Source organism: Oncorhynchus mykiss, chromosome 1 (genome assembly GCF_057628025.1).
Source record: "Oncorhynchus mykiss isolate SJ-2025 chromosome 1, ASM5762802v1, whole genome shotgun sequence".
Classification (NCBI taxonomy): domain Eukaryota; kingdom Metazoa; phylum Chordata; class Actinopteri; order Salmoniformes; family Salmonidae; genus Oncorhynchus; species Oncorhynchus mykiss.
The window spans coordinates 72,928,176-72,942,226 of record NC_143022.1 but is presented as its reverse complement, the minus strand read 5'-3'; the positions used below and the strand labels follow the sequence as shown (position 1 = coordinate 72,942,226).

Below are 14,051 nucleotides of genomic sequence, written 5' to 3'. Positions count from 1 at the left end.
ACTGGAAAAGTACTGGGCCTCTGACTTGTTCATGTGAAATAATCATTTTATTATCTATATTCTAAAGCTGTAGATATACAGCTTCGTAGTAGTTTCATAACCATCTCTCCTCTAGAGCAATGAAGTTGGTAACAGCATACACATGGTGAAGGAAGGACTGTTCAGAAGTCTGAATTTCCTGGAGGGGGAGAATGTGAAAATAGACGCCATTGTCACCGACAGACACCCTTCGATCCAGAAATACCTGCAAGAGGAACATTACTATGACTCTTGGCATACAACAAAAGGTGTGTACATGAAAGGAATTGTAATTCCTAAGTGAACATCATCAAGTAACAATAGCCTGCTAACAGGTGACGTGAATTTCATGTTCAGGGATGATTAGGTCAGGGCATCGAAAGAACAAAGAGCATTCAAATTCTCTAAACTGAAGCAGAAGCACCCCCAATGAGGTAACCCTCCTGTCTATCCCCTTCTGTCCCCCGATGTCGTGGTAACTGCAGCCTGTTGAGTTGCTATTGAGCTTTAAGTGGTACTTCAGTCTTCCCTTCACCTCATTTAACACCTGATTTACTTAACATCTCAATAGGTGGTCCAAGTCATTACATAACGCAAGTGAGGGGGGTGGCCCTCCTCTTTTGTTCTCTGTTGCTCCTCTTTGTCCCTCAAGCAAGGGGGAGGGAAGTTGACATAGATTCCCATCAGACTAACTCCTTGAATGCCCTAACTCCTTGAAGTTTGCAGTTGCCCCCTATTTTTTTTTTACCCTTTAGTGTATGTACTTTACTGTTTATACTTGGGATATCGCTTTTCAACAGTTAACGTTTTTAAAAATCATTAGAGGAAGTCTTTCAGTTAATGACAGCTTCCCAGAGAGTAAGATAAGGACACCACCATGTCAACAGGTGACTCGTGTTGGCAAACAGAGGTACAACCAATCACGGTCAGTCAAGAGAGGTGAACCGTAAACGCTCAAATTGATTAAATCAAATCAAATTTGATGTTATTGCGGGTGTAGCAAAATGCTTGTGTTCCTAGCTCCAACAGTGTGGTCATATGTAACAATACACACACATCTAAAAGTAAAAGATTGGTATTAAGAAATATATACATATCAGGATGAGCAATGTCGGAGTCCGGAGTGAGTATGTATGTATACGTGTATATATATATAAATATGGTGGGATGTATAGACATTATGGACAGTATGTGAATAGAATATGTAGTTTTTACTATACGTATCTGTAGAATACGTAGGATAGAATAGTATACAGTGGGGCAAAAAAGTATTTAGTCAGCCACCAATTGTGCAAGTTCTCCCACTTAAAAAGATGAGAGAGGCCTGTAATTTTCATCATAGGTACACTTCAACTATGACAGACAAAATGAGAAAAAAATATCCAGAAAATCATATTGTAGGATTTTTAATGAATTTATTTGCAAATTATGGTGGAAAATAAGTATTTGGTCAATAACAAAAGTTTATCTCAATAATTTGTTATATACCCTTTGTTGGCAATGACAGAGGTCAAACGTTTTCTGTAAGTCTTCACAAGGTTTTCACACACTGTTGCTGGTAGTTTGGCCCATTCCTCCATGCAGATATCCTCTAGAGCAGTGATGTTCTGGGGCTGTTGCTGGGCAACACGGACTTTCAACTCCCTCCAAAGATTTTCTATGGGGTTGAGATCTGGAGACTGGCTAGGCCACTCCAGGACCTTGAAATGCTTCCTACGAAGCCACTCCTTCGTTGCCCGGGCGGTGTGTTTGGGATCATTGTCATGCTGAAAGACCCAGCCACGTTTCATCTTCAATGCCCTTGCTGATGGAAGGAGGTTTTCACTCAAAATCTCACGATACATGGCCCCATTCATTCTTTCCTTTACACGGATCAGTCGTCCTGGTCCCTTTGCAGGAAAACAGCCCCAAAGCATGATGTTTCCACCCCCATGCTTCACAGTAGGTATGGTGTTCTTTGGATGCAACTCAGCATTCTTTGTCCTCCAAACACGACTAGTTGAGTTTTTACCAAAAAGTTATATTTTGGTTTCATCTGACCATATGACATTCTCCCAATCTTCTTCTGGATCATCCAAATGCTCTCTAGCAAACTTCAGACGGGCCTGGACATGTACTGGCTTAAGCAGGGGGACACGTCTGGCACTGCAGGATTTGAGTCCCTGGCGGCGTAGTGTGTTACTGATGGTAGGCTTTGTTACTTTGGTCCTAGCTCTCTGCAGGTCATTCACTAGGTCCCCCCGTGTGGTTCTGGGATCATTTTGACCCCACGGGGTGAGATCTTGCGTGGAGCCCCAGATCGAGGGAGATTATCAGTGGTCTTGTATGTCTTCCATTTCCTAATAATTGCTCCCACAGTTGATTTCTTCAAACCAAGCTGCTTACCTATTGCAGATGCAGTCTTCCCAGCCTGGTGCAGGTCTACAATTTTGTTTCTGGTGTCCTTTGACAGCTCGTTGGTCTTGGCCATAGTGGAGTTTGGAGTGTGACTGTTTGAGGTTGTGAAGAGGTGTCTTTTATACTGATAACAAGTTCAAACTGGTGCCATTAATACAGGTAACGAGTGGAGGACAGACGAGCCTCTTAAAGAAGAAGTTACAGGTCTGTGAGAGCCAGAAATCTTGCTTGTTTGTAGGTGACCAAATACTTATTTTCCACCATAATTTGCAAATAAATTCATTAAAAATCCTACAATCTGATTTTCTGGAATTTTTTTCTCATTTTGTCTGTCATAGTTGAAGTGTACCTATGATGAAAATTACAGGCCTCTCTCGTCTTTTTAAGTGGGAGAACTTGCACAATTGGTGGCTGACTAAATACTTTTTTGCCCCACTGTATATACAGCAATCGTGGAATAGGATGGTATTGACTAGAATACAGTATATACATATGAAATGAGTAAAACAGTAAGTTAACATTATTGCAGTTACGAGTGTTCCATTATTAAAGTGATCAGATTAGGACAGTTCAACAATGACAGTTCGTCCACCTCTGGTGGAGTCATTTTTGACTGGATTGTTTTTAAGTGATTTTGTTCCAGCCAGTGTGCGTCAGAGGGCTGCTGCAGTTTTAAAATAAAATGACTGAGAGTCCCCATGCCTCTGGGCTCAGTGCCAGCAGGTAAAAAGTGGGCTACAGTGAAATGGCTCACTGTGAGGTCTGAATTTAACGCCTCATTAAATACCACAATAAAGGGACTGCAACATCGCTCAGCAGCCCCAGACACACAGGGGGAATTATTCATTGTAGCAGTCAAATTCAAAAATGGGGTTTGGAGCATAGATGCAATAGACGGCATAGGCGGCTATCCAAATAGCTTTTCTACTGACTCAAGTTTTTTTCCTTTGGTGAGACTTTGAGGTTGCATGCATTGTGACCTCTAGCCAGCATGGGCCTCACGTCGCTTTGCGTTGAAGTGTGGTGAAAATAGGCAGTAAATCTAATAGAGCCGGCTCTCCTGGCAAGTGTGGAGGTAAAAATAAAAGTACATCTGAATAGATCTATCTATACTCCTCTGTTTGGCCAGCTGCTAGCTTAGGAAATGACTGGCAATTCCCGTCTAATATTGAAACCAAACGGGATATGATTGCCCAAGGACTGGTTAGAGGCATATTTCACATCATTTATCTTTCCAAATAGGTCAGTAATATACAGCGGGTCCTTCTACTGAGTGTGTATTTGCCAGAGCTTGCCTGCAGTCACATGGGGCATGTACTCTGAATTCTGATCATGCAGTAAGACTTTATTAAAGATAAGCAGTTTATCACAGGGATGGAAACGTACTCTGAGAGATAGCAGAGAGATTGTTCAAATGAATCTAGAGGACTATGCGGTGTTAACGATGCACAAAATAATGACTAATTATAATTTCTCTCTTTACAAACAGATCAATTCAATGCTAAATGAAAGGAACCTGCCACTGTGTAAGTCATCTGAAATAGCTTTACAATTGTCAATGGCTCCACACAAACTGAGAAAATACCCAGAACGCACTTTATATCAGGAAAAGAGGATATCTGAGGTAGCAATGACTTCTTTAAAATTCTTTGAAATGGGGGAATGCAAATAAAAATGTATTTCAGTCTAGATTCAAATCAACTATAAAATCCCCTAATAATCTCTTACGTCAATCTTGACCACAGAAACCTGGCAGGGCACAAGCAGCTAATCTGCATTTTAAATTGAGGGGAAATTAAATGAGAGGCTATTTTCATGACTGATACATTTCAAAGGCCAGAGAGAAGGCCTGGCCTCTCCAAGAATAATCATTGTTTAAGGAACTCCAGGAGAGATTACCAGGCTTTCAACAATCATGCGCTGGGAAATCTAGGAGGGAACAATCTGTCACATGGGCAGTCTCTTTCCTCTTAAAGTAGGAAGCCATGGCTAGGGAGAAGGAAAAAGCATTCCACTACCGCAACCCAATGGCTGCCTATGAGAGGGTGATTTCACATGGAACTGGAAATGCATACCACTGGGACTGGAGGTGGAATCCCATGTTTGTGACTAGATGGAGTACGGCTATGGCCGGAAGTGAATTCTCGTAACAGGTTAGGAAAGCATTTTAGCTAACCCTAACCCAATTTTCCTAACCTAATTTTCCTAATGAAAAAGACACTTCCGGTCGTAGCTGTGTACCACCTAGTCAAAACCGAGTCCCACCCATGATGATAAAAAATGAAACCAGGCCAAAGTTCACCCTGCCTAAGATGGTGAACTTTGAGGGTGAATATTTATACTGGGAGTCTAATGAGGGCCAGGTCTCAGGAAGAGCAGGTTTCTGTTGATGTTCCGCCCGGGAGCTCAGTGGAGGATTCATGTGGGGTTGAAGGTTGAAAGTAAAGGGCAATGCTCTTCCTGTCTGATTGACAGTCCATGTGCTGGGATCTCAGGCCTCACCGGGCCCCAGCCAGGCCACAGTGCGTGGGAACAGAGAGAGGGCCGCAGGGTGAGGTGAGAGACAGGAGGAACAGTCACTCTGCACACAGCCCATATCATAGCCCATCCACAGGCCCTCTGGCACAGTATAAATAAACAGAATGTGATAGCCTTGTAAATAGCCCCCTCTTTCCTGCATCGCTTCTTAAATAGCCATCCTGTTTTCGTATGTGAATACGTGTGCATGTCTGTGTATGAGAGTGACAGAGAAAGTATGTTTGATGTGCATGTGTTAGTGCATGTGAGTGAATACTATGTACAGTAAATGTGTATGTGAGTGCGTGTGCGCGTCAGTGGTGAAAACACTTCAACCCCTACCACTCTCATCACTCCCCATTCCTAGAATAGAAGGGGGTATCTCTTTACCTCCTCCCAAACGACGAGAGGTGAGAGGTTAGGGTTGGGCTGGTCTCTCCCTTGCCCAGCTCTGCTGACTCTAAATGCTCGCCGACTCACAGCAAAGCTACCTTCTTAAGAGGCACCCCCTTAGGAGGCTCTGACCAGCCACAAAGGTATGAGTGTGGTCCTCCAACCACAACACTGAAACAGAAGCCCTCTGTTGTAGTAAGAGGGCCCCACAGTAGACTATTCTTAACAGCCACTGCAATTCCACCATCAGCAGCAGCAGCTGAGGTAGAGAGAAAAAGAATGGACAGATGTGTTCTTTGACACTATAGCCTGCTGCTTGGGAGATAGAAACCAGCTGGTCACGTGCTTACATTAGAAGCTCTGGGGTGGAGATGGGTCTGAGAAGCATGGGTGAAGATTTCCAATAACACAGTATAGCAATTTAAAGCGGTCTTCTCTCATGGGCATAGCTAAAGTTTCAGTGACACAGGGGCCTCATCCACTCTTTGTTGCTCTTCTCATCTCTTTGACTTAATCTACGAGGCTGGCTCTATTCTGAACAGGTGGCTGTAGACATCAAAGGGCTTGAAGAGTCAGACCAATCACAGGTAGTACAAGGATGGTTTACAAAACAGGGACAAAAGGAAGAGGATTATCACATGGACTGTGTGAGGTCAATGGGAGGTCAATGCTTTGTTGTGACTGGAGCAGACACAACAAACACTAATAATATGTTTGGGGTTATTTGGGTACAATTTGTAGTAAGGAACAGTCCAATCAGAATCTGGCTTCAGGCTGAGATTTAAAGGATTTCTACCATCGACGGCATGCATGAAATGTTGTTACTCTGTCAAATAAATACAATGGTGTCTACTGCAGCTAAGATTTAAATATACCAGCAAGAAAGAGCTGAAAAATCAGGGTAGACGAAGAGAGGGAAAGGGAGAAGTTATAAACATAAGATCTTATTCCAGTCTCAACAAAATATCTGGCAAGACTGGGTGTGCTGGCAACGGCTGTGTAATTAAATAGAAAAAAAGAAAGATTTCTTTTCACTGTATCCAAGGAATGGTTACAAGAGCCTGGTAGTCTGAAATATCAGAGTGAAGATCTTGCTTATTTCTATATAAACAGATCATTGACAGGGGGTGAACCTGTGCAGTCTCGGCCTTCAGCACTCAAATTCTCTGGCCACACTCACACACTCCACCACCGGCCCCTGCTACCATTCCAAGTCCTCCCCACGAGAACCGGCACACTCCGCTCTACCGTAATGAACCCAGTGAACTTCAACAGAGCGCGCTCATAGTCTCATAGTCAGATGAGAGAGAGAGAGAGCAAAAGAAAGAGAGATGGCGAAGGAGAGAGAGAGAGAGACAGAGGAGGATACTCACATATGTCAGTGCTCTGTTGCGGTTAGTTGATTCTCTGATTGACTCAATAACAAGACCCAGCACCTTGCACACTTGGAATGTGGAGCTCATCCCGTTTGATTCATTTGGTTCCAGTGGGATTCTACTCAACTGCTGCTTGGATACAGTTTCCATTTTTCCATTCTTACAATGAAAAACCAGAGAGAGGAGAAATAGCCAACTTCCTGGGTGTAACTAGGAACATACTGGCACCACAAGGAAATTCCTGCGTTACACATACATTGTAAAAAGGACCTGGAAACATCAACACACTCACAGCAAGTCTGCGGCCCACACTGCAAGGGAGAGAGAGGAAGAGAGGGAGGAGGAAGAGTGTGCCATCTGTCCAAACCTCTCCCTCTGAGTCAGTCACTCTCCCCACAGGTGCTGAGGTCATTCATTCCTCATCCACCCAGTCCTCACCCCAACCCCACCAACAGATCAATACAAGCGTTGCCTCTGAGTAACAGGGGGGGAATTTGTGTAAGGCTTAGTGTATGACCAGTAGGAAATGATTAATAAAGGCAGATATGATTACACGACTTGACTCATGTTTGAAATGGGGAATGTTACTTAAAACTGATGTGGGCGGATGACACATGGCTCTGCAGGGGTTTTCTCTGAGAGGGGGGGGGGGGGGGGGCAGAAGGAGAAAAAGACACACAGTGAGAAAGTCATTACTTGACCCACAACATCGGGTCATTCTCACACAAACCATCCAGCACTTGCTTTCCGAGGCCTGTCAAAGGGTCAGGTGACTGAGAACCACAGGGGCAGGAGTTCAAATAGAGCACAGCCTGGCCTACTCCATGGACACACCATACAGTACCACTGAATAACAGTGTTCACCATAGAGGTCCCATTAGAGTAGCAGAGTTATACATGTAGAGCCTAATTGCCATCACAGTTTACAGTATGAATATCAGCGAATATCCTTAAACCTTCCTGCTCTACTGTAATGTGGGCATGAATAAGATACAGGCAGACGGGTGTCACGTTTACTTATTAAAAGCAGCGGCTTTAGGAATTAAGGAGGCTATAGAGCCACCTGTGCTTCACTCTTCTCGTTTTGTCTTATTACTTCCCCTGAGTGAATGAAGTAACACCACGCATATGCACACCACGCACACACACACGCACGCACGCACGCACACACACGCACGTACACGCACTCGCGCACACACACACACACACACACAACTTTCTGAGCTCTAAATCTTGTCTTCTCCCTGTAAACCATCAACTCCAGTACTACCAGGGCCCAGTCCAGACCTCTTCAACCCCACTTAGATAAATGATGGGGTGAGACGCTTCACAGCACAGCAGGTTCTTATACTTAGCCTAAATGACTGAACCAACAACCGCATGATAAAACACAACCTAAGTGCCATTGATATCTCTTGCAATCCGCCAACCAATGAGGACACGCCAGACACAAACAAAACAGTGGTACAAAGATCCGATACTAGCCATAATAGCATCGGGGTTCAATAAACTAGAGTGATGCTAACAGGTTAATCCATTAAGTTACATCACTGTGGGGATCTGACCAATGAAATCCCATCAGCAAAGGAACACCATTCCACTGACCTGACGACCCTCTCTTTGATGGGATCAGAAGGCATGTGTCATTTGTAGACAGAGGCTTCACTGAAACCAGCCATTGGTCCAGTCGTCCATTTATCACACAGGACACGCTCTCTCGTTTTAAATAAAAATACAGAGTACTATCTGACATCTCTTGAAACTGCACCGAAATGTGACACATTTAGTAGAAATACATTTTTTTAATAGTATAAAATTAAGTCTTTATTACTCTTTCCCTGCATAGCTAACTGATCTGATTATGAATGATTGACCTTGAGATCCTTTTTTTCTTCGACATATCAGATGACATGTTCCTTCTCTCTAATGAGTGATGGGGGAATAGCTCTCTGAGAGAAATAAGCCCCAGTGGAAATTGAGAGCAGCTTTTGAGCACACAGATCTGGGAGCAATTACACCGCCTGAGAAACGCATAAAACCTCAGACGTTTTACAGCGAACGCACGTAGAACACAGCACATAAAATGGATTCATTAACATTTTAAATATCATTCATCAATATCAGAACTAAACAACCCGTGCCAACATTTCTTGGACCCGATGTGAGGAAATTTTGGACATTTCTATCAACACATTGCCCCACATTCGAGTGAAAACAGAGATTTACTCAAAGTCTGCATTCACTCTGATTACTCTTGACAAGACGAGGGCCTTGCGCCACGTCCGATGTGATTGCACATTTTCCAACAGTCTACTGTAGTGACAGGCAAAACAAACCAACAGCAGCAGGAGCTAGCACCGTTTCAAATACAGTATATTAAAATGCTCTAAGTGATTAAACCCATCACACTAATGGATGGTGATAACAAAACTATATTTAGTTGATAAACAACAATAACTCAATCAAACCAGTAGGAGGAAGTCCAGTCTTAAGAGCGCTGTTAAAACTCTCACAGAGAAAACGTTTTTTCACATGAACCTAATTGCTATGGAGAACGGGCTGAGGCCCTCGCTGTCCTCTCTGACACCGTGTGGGGCACCAGCAGAGTGCCTGTATGATTATTTACAGATGAGCCGTCCGACCAACTCAAGCTTTGTTTGACAGTATGCACCACTTCGACTCCACTACTAATAAACTGTGAGGAACGTGAAACAAAAACAGATTGGAAGAGAGTGATGGCTTAACCAAACCATTTCAAGCATTCTCATATATACAATAAATGGACACCAGTGGGGGTTGTCAACCACATGCTGCAGCTGAAGAGAGAATACTCACTGCTGGGGTCGGACAAGGTGGGGGGACTGCTTGACGGTCAGGGTCATCTGAGCCATGTTGCTGACAGGGACTGGGGCATAACCCTGCTGGGGAATGGGCACCTGCTGGGGAATGGGCCTCTGGGGCACTATGCTACGGCCATTGGTGTGTCCATTGGTGTGGCCGTTCCCTGGCTGCGCTGGGATGGAGGAGGTGGGCATGGTCTTCTGTTCACATGCCTTGCCATTGAAGCCCGGCTTGCAGACACAGAGCTGGGGCCTCAGACACATTCCTCCATTCTGGCACTGGGGCAGGCATTTGGCTGCAGCACAAAACATAGGGGGAAAAGAGAAAGACAGAGTAAGATGGCAATGTGTACATTTTCACACGGGCGCACACTCCAGAAGCAGACATATCCCATGTTAAACGCCACCTCTATGACGTTGCCTCAGAGAGCACTTTGGTAGCTACACCGAGTGTAAAAAACATTAGGAACACCTTCATAATATTGACTTTCAACTTCTTTTGCCCTCAGAATAGTCTCAATCCGTCAGGGCATGGACCATACACAGTGTCCAAAGTGTCCCACAGGGATGCTGGCCCATGTTAACTCCAATGCTTCCCACAATTGTGTCAAGTAGGCTGGATATCCTTTGGGTGGTGGACCATTCTTGATACACACAGGAAACTGTTGAGCGTGAAAAACTCAGCAGCGTTGCAGTTCTTTACACACTCAAACCGGTGTGCCTGGTACCTACTACCATACCCCACTCAAAGGCACTTCAATCTTTTGTCTTGCCCATTCACCCTCTGAATGGCACACATACATAATCCATGTCTCAAGGCTTAAAAATCCTTATCTAACCTGTCTCCTCCGCTTCATCTACACTGATAAAGTGACATCAATAAGGGATCAAAGCTATCACCTGGTCAGTCTGTGTCATGGAAAGAGCTAATGTTTTGTCCACTCAGTGAATTTTCAGACATTTATTGAGGAAACTCAGAGGGATTCATTTAGTTGTCATATAGTCATTATTCAAACCAGAAGTAATGTACAAAATAGGAAATAAGTATCATGAATTAATGCATTACCAAACATGTTTTTTTCTACCCTGGTTAACAAATACAGTACTGAGCATTCATAATAAGCTTTCTGTCCTGCATAAAAAAGGGACAGGAATTTAAAAAAAGACAGAATCTGAATGCCTAACAATCATAGTCAGAGAAAAGTGTTCCCATGCCTTTCTCTCTGTCATTATTAGCAGCCAATGTAAATACCAACTCCATGGTTCCCCACACAGTGAATATATCCCCACCCATCCCAAAGCTGAGAGTTTGGTGGTGCTTTACTCAAGCAGAGGCCCTGCAATCAATGACTGGAGTCCCTGGTGCAATGACATCATGTGCGGTGGGTTGGGGCATCAGAGAGAAGGAGAGTGTCAGAGAGTGTGTGTATATGTACGTATGTATTTGGGGTTTTCTTTGAATTAGATACAGGATACTTGCAGGTCACCTGTAATTACATTGGGCTCTTTTCTCTAAAAGACACAGGACTGGGGTGGACATTTTTCAATTACAAAGCATTTTTCAACCACACACACACTTGCTTTCAGCTGAGCCAAAATTCCAGTGGGCTACACATGTGTGAAGTGTGAGAGGAAAAGGCTAAGTGACGGGTCTCTCTCTCCCCGGCCCCACAGGGTCCCTGAGGGGGTGTTCCTCCACCACACTCCTCATTAGCTCCTTTTGATTTGTGAAAGTGATCAATGAGAGGCTTGAAAAAAAAATCCCTCTCTCTCGATGGGCATCTACAACTGGTTCACCACTGGCTCAGCGCTTCTCCCCCCCACTGAGCTATTCAGACACACGAGAGCTAATGAACGCATGCTGTGCAACAAGCATCAGGGGGCGATTACATCACAGACTACATCACTCCTGCTGAGTTACGTTTTGGTTTCTACATAGCCCACACTATAATTTTCCATTCTGGGGCGCCTTTTTTTGCTTTCATTTCCGAGTAAGGTAAATTGTTTTATTTTTTCGCCGATGTACCTTTGTGGGACCTGAGTAAAGCCGGACCTGAGTAAGGCCGGACCTAAGTAAGGCGGGACCTGAGTAAGGCCGGACCTGAGTAAGGCCGGACCTGAGTAAGGACGGACCTGAGTAAGGCCGGACCTGAGTAAGGCTGCCATCTGTTTGTGAATAGTTCCTCTCAGGCAGAGGTAGGGCTACACAGAATACTGTTCTGTGACAAGGGCACGGTATAAGTGATGCCGATTTAAGTGTTAGCTGGGGAGGGAAAATAAATAATTCAAACTGACATTACACTTTGATGAAACTACAACTCGGCTGACTCATAGGGAGCGTTGCTGGAGTCTGCAAAGGTCTGTCACGGAATACAAAAATGTATGTGTTTATTTCCTCCCTCTCTCAGGAAATAATGTTCTAGTGCAGGTGTTAGGGGATGTACCATTAGTTGAATAACCAGCCATCCTACAGCCTGTCCACACCAATCCCAAAAGCCTCACTGATTCCCAAGGCAGCGGACGACCCAAGGTTTTTATTACCTGATTCTTTCCTCACACACACAGTTAAATTGGGTCTGAAATAGTGTTGCAGTTGTGTGAATACTGTGTTTGACAAGAAAGATAATGTTACTTTTTGCCTGATGTCTTTTTTCTCACTCATGCTTCTACTCAATATAAACTGTGTCTGTCTGCCCACCTCCTGTACAATATGTAGGACAGAGACAGAGCCCCTTCATTGCTGACTCAAGCAGTCTGGGCCTCAATGGCCATTTCTATCAATTAGAGCTAATCATTGTGTTTATCGCTGGAGTTAACACAAGACCACATTTAATTCTGTTGCTGTCCATTGAATAAGCAGCAGCATTGTAAACTTCCAGCCAAGTGTCAGACATTGAAGAGCCAAGTCGATTAAGACATTCCTGTTGCCATGGTACTGTGCCCATACTTGGTCCTCACCCCACTTAACTGCTGCTCCAGATCCAGGGCGTCTGGATAGGCACTGTACAATGACAGCAGCCACAGACGTTCCCCTCAATCAGCAGACTAATCATAAATCACCAGGTGCTGGGTTGAGATGAACACCGCTCTATTTCCTCCATCTCTCTCGTCACACATTTCCATTGTCTAAGAATGGACTGATTTCCCTGATTTATTATGCTCTTCTTCCCCCTTCCCCCTCTTTTTCATTCCCTCCCTTTAGCTCTCTGGCTTGGCAAAAGAAACGTCCGAGTCGTGCTCGCCTGGTGTTGGCAGGCGGCTGCGATCGCAGAGAAATGCATGGTATGTATGCGTAGAGAGGAGACCCAGAGACTAAACACATACCTGACGGCCCTGAGTAACCAAAGAAATCCACAAAGGAAACGTCAAGTAATCAGGAAAATAAAGCCTGGCTATGAGGTCTGCAAAGGGCAGTCCTGGTAACGCAACAGAGACCAAGACACAAAGTAGCAGTATTCAGATGGGGAGTATATTCCATCAAGTTGTTCTGAGAACATTAAATATCAGATATAATGGTGGGATTACCTGGATTACAGGAGCGTTTTAAATATTAATTTGACAGTAAAGTCTTTAGCTTTTCCTTGTTCATTTTCAAAAGAGTTTCTCTGCCTCTTCCAACTGGCTATAGTTTTATTTCTCATATAGATTGGACTAGCCCTGTGAGCGCTACAGCATCTTTAAATGACCCTCAACTAAGGATGAGGAGCAAGAGCACAAAAACACCTTTGTTAGTCCATCCCATCCACATCATTACAGTATCTGGCTGCATCATTTGCTTTCAACATCCTGCGCTGTCTTTTAGGGACACGCAAGGCAAAGCACGAGAGAACTTAAAGTCCCAGTGCAGTAAAACATTTATTTTTTATTTTTTACATCATATTGTACAACAGCGGATTAAATTAACACGGTAAAAGTGTGAATTTTTACGTTTTATTTCCTGAGAGTTAATGGTTGAAAATACAATCTGCACAGGAACAGGTTGATCAACAGGTTGCATGGGCGGGAGTTTTGGATTTAGATGGTGACATCACCATGCAGTAAATTGGTTAATAGACCAATAACAAAAAGTGTTCCAAACCTCTCTGCCAATAACAGTTAGTTTTCAGTTTCCCCCTCCCCACTCAGACCACTCCCAGACAGTCCTAGCAAAATTATTGCTTGAGGAAAAAAACATGTTGCTAAAAAGCTACTTTTGCCCATTTTTATGGAAATCTGTTAGTAAGGTACTCAATTTATATAAAAACGGCTGCATTGGGCATTTAAAAATATAAAATGGTAGAACCTGTCACATTCTCTTAACTTTGGGTGAGTTTCAAGTAGCCTCTTCTTGAGCGATCCTTTGTGAAAAATGAAGACTGCTCCTCAGCTGTGCCGTGCAGCTACGCAGAAGTGAAATATTTTCATGTTCTGTTTTGTCTGGCCCGGTCTGCTTACTTTTGAGTTGCACTCAGTTAAGGGAGAAATGGACTGGGCAGCTTTAAAAAGCGTTTGATTACCATGCGGCTACACA

General features: G+C 43.9%; 1 protein-coding gene across 20 annotated transcripts in view; it reads right to left on the bottom strand.

Annotated features, from left to right (window-relative positions):
• Nucleotides 1–14,051, bottom strand: part of ltbp1 (latent transforming growth factor beta binding protein 1) — a 132,363-nt gene that overhangs the window by 113,559 nt on the left and 4,753 nt on the right. For 17 of the 20 annotated variants that reach the window (XM_021610250.3, XM_090239211.1, XM_021610266.3 and 14 more), the window contains exon 3: nucleotides 9,537–9,837. In XM_021610250.3, the coding sequence (XP_021465925.3) occupies nucleotides 9,537–9,837 (301 nt within the window). Of the gene's footprint in view, nucleotides 1–6,698; nucleotides 7,058–9,536; nucleotides 9,838–14,051 lie in introns of those variants that run through there. The other 3 variants (XM_090239258.1, XM_090239255.1, XM_090239260.1) reach the window with 3 other exon arrangements.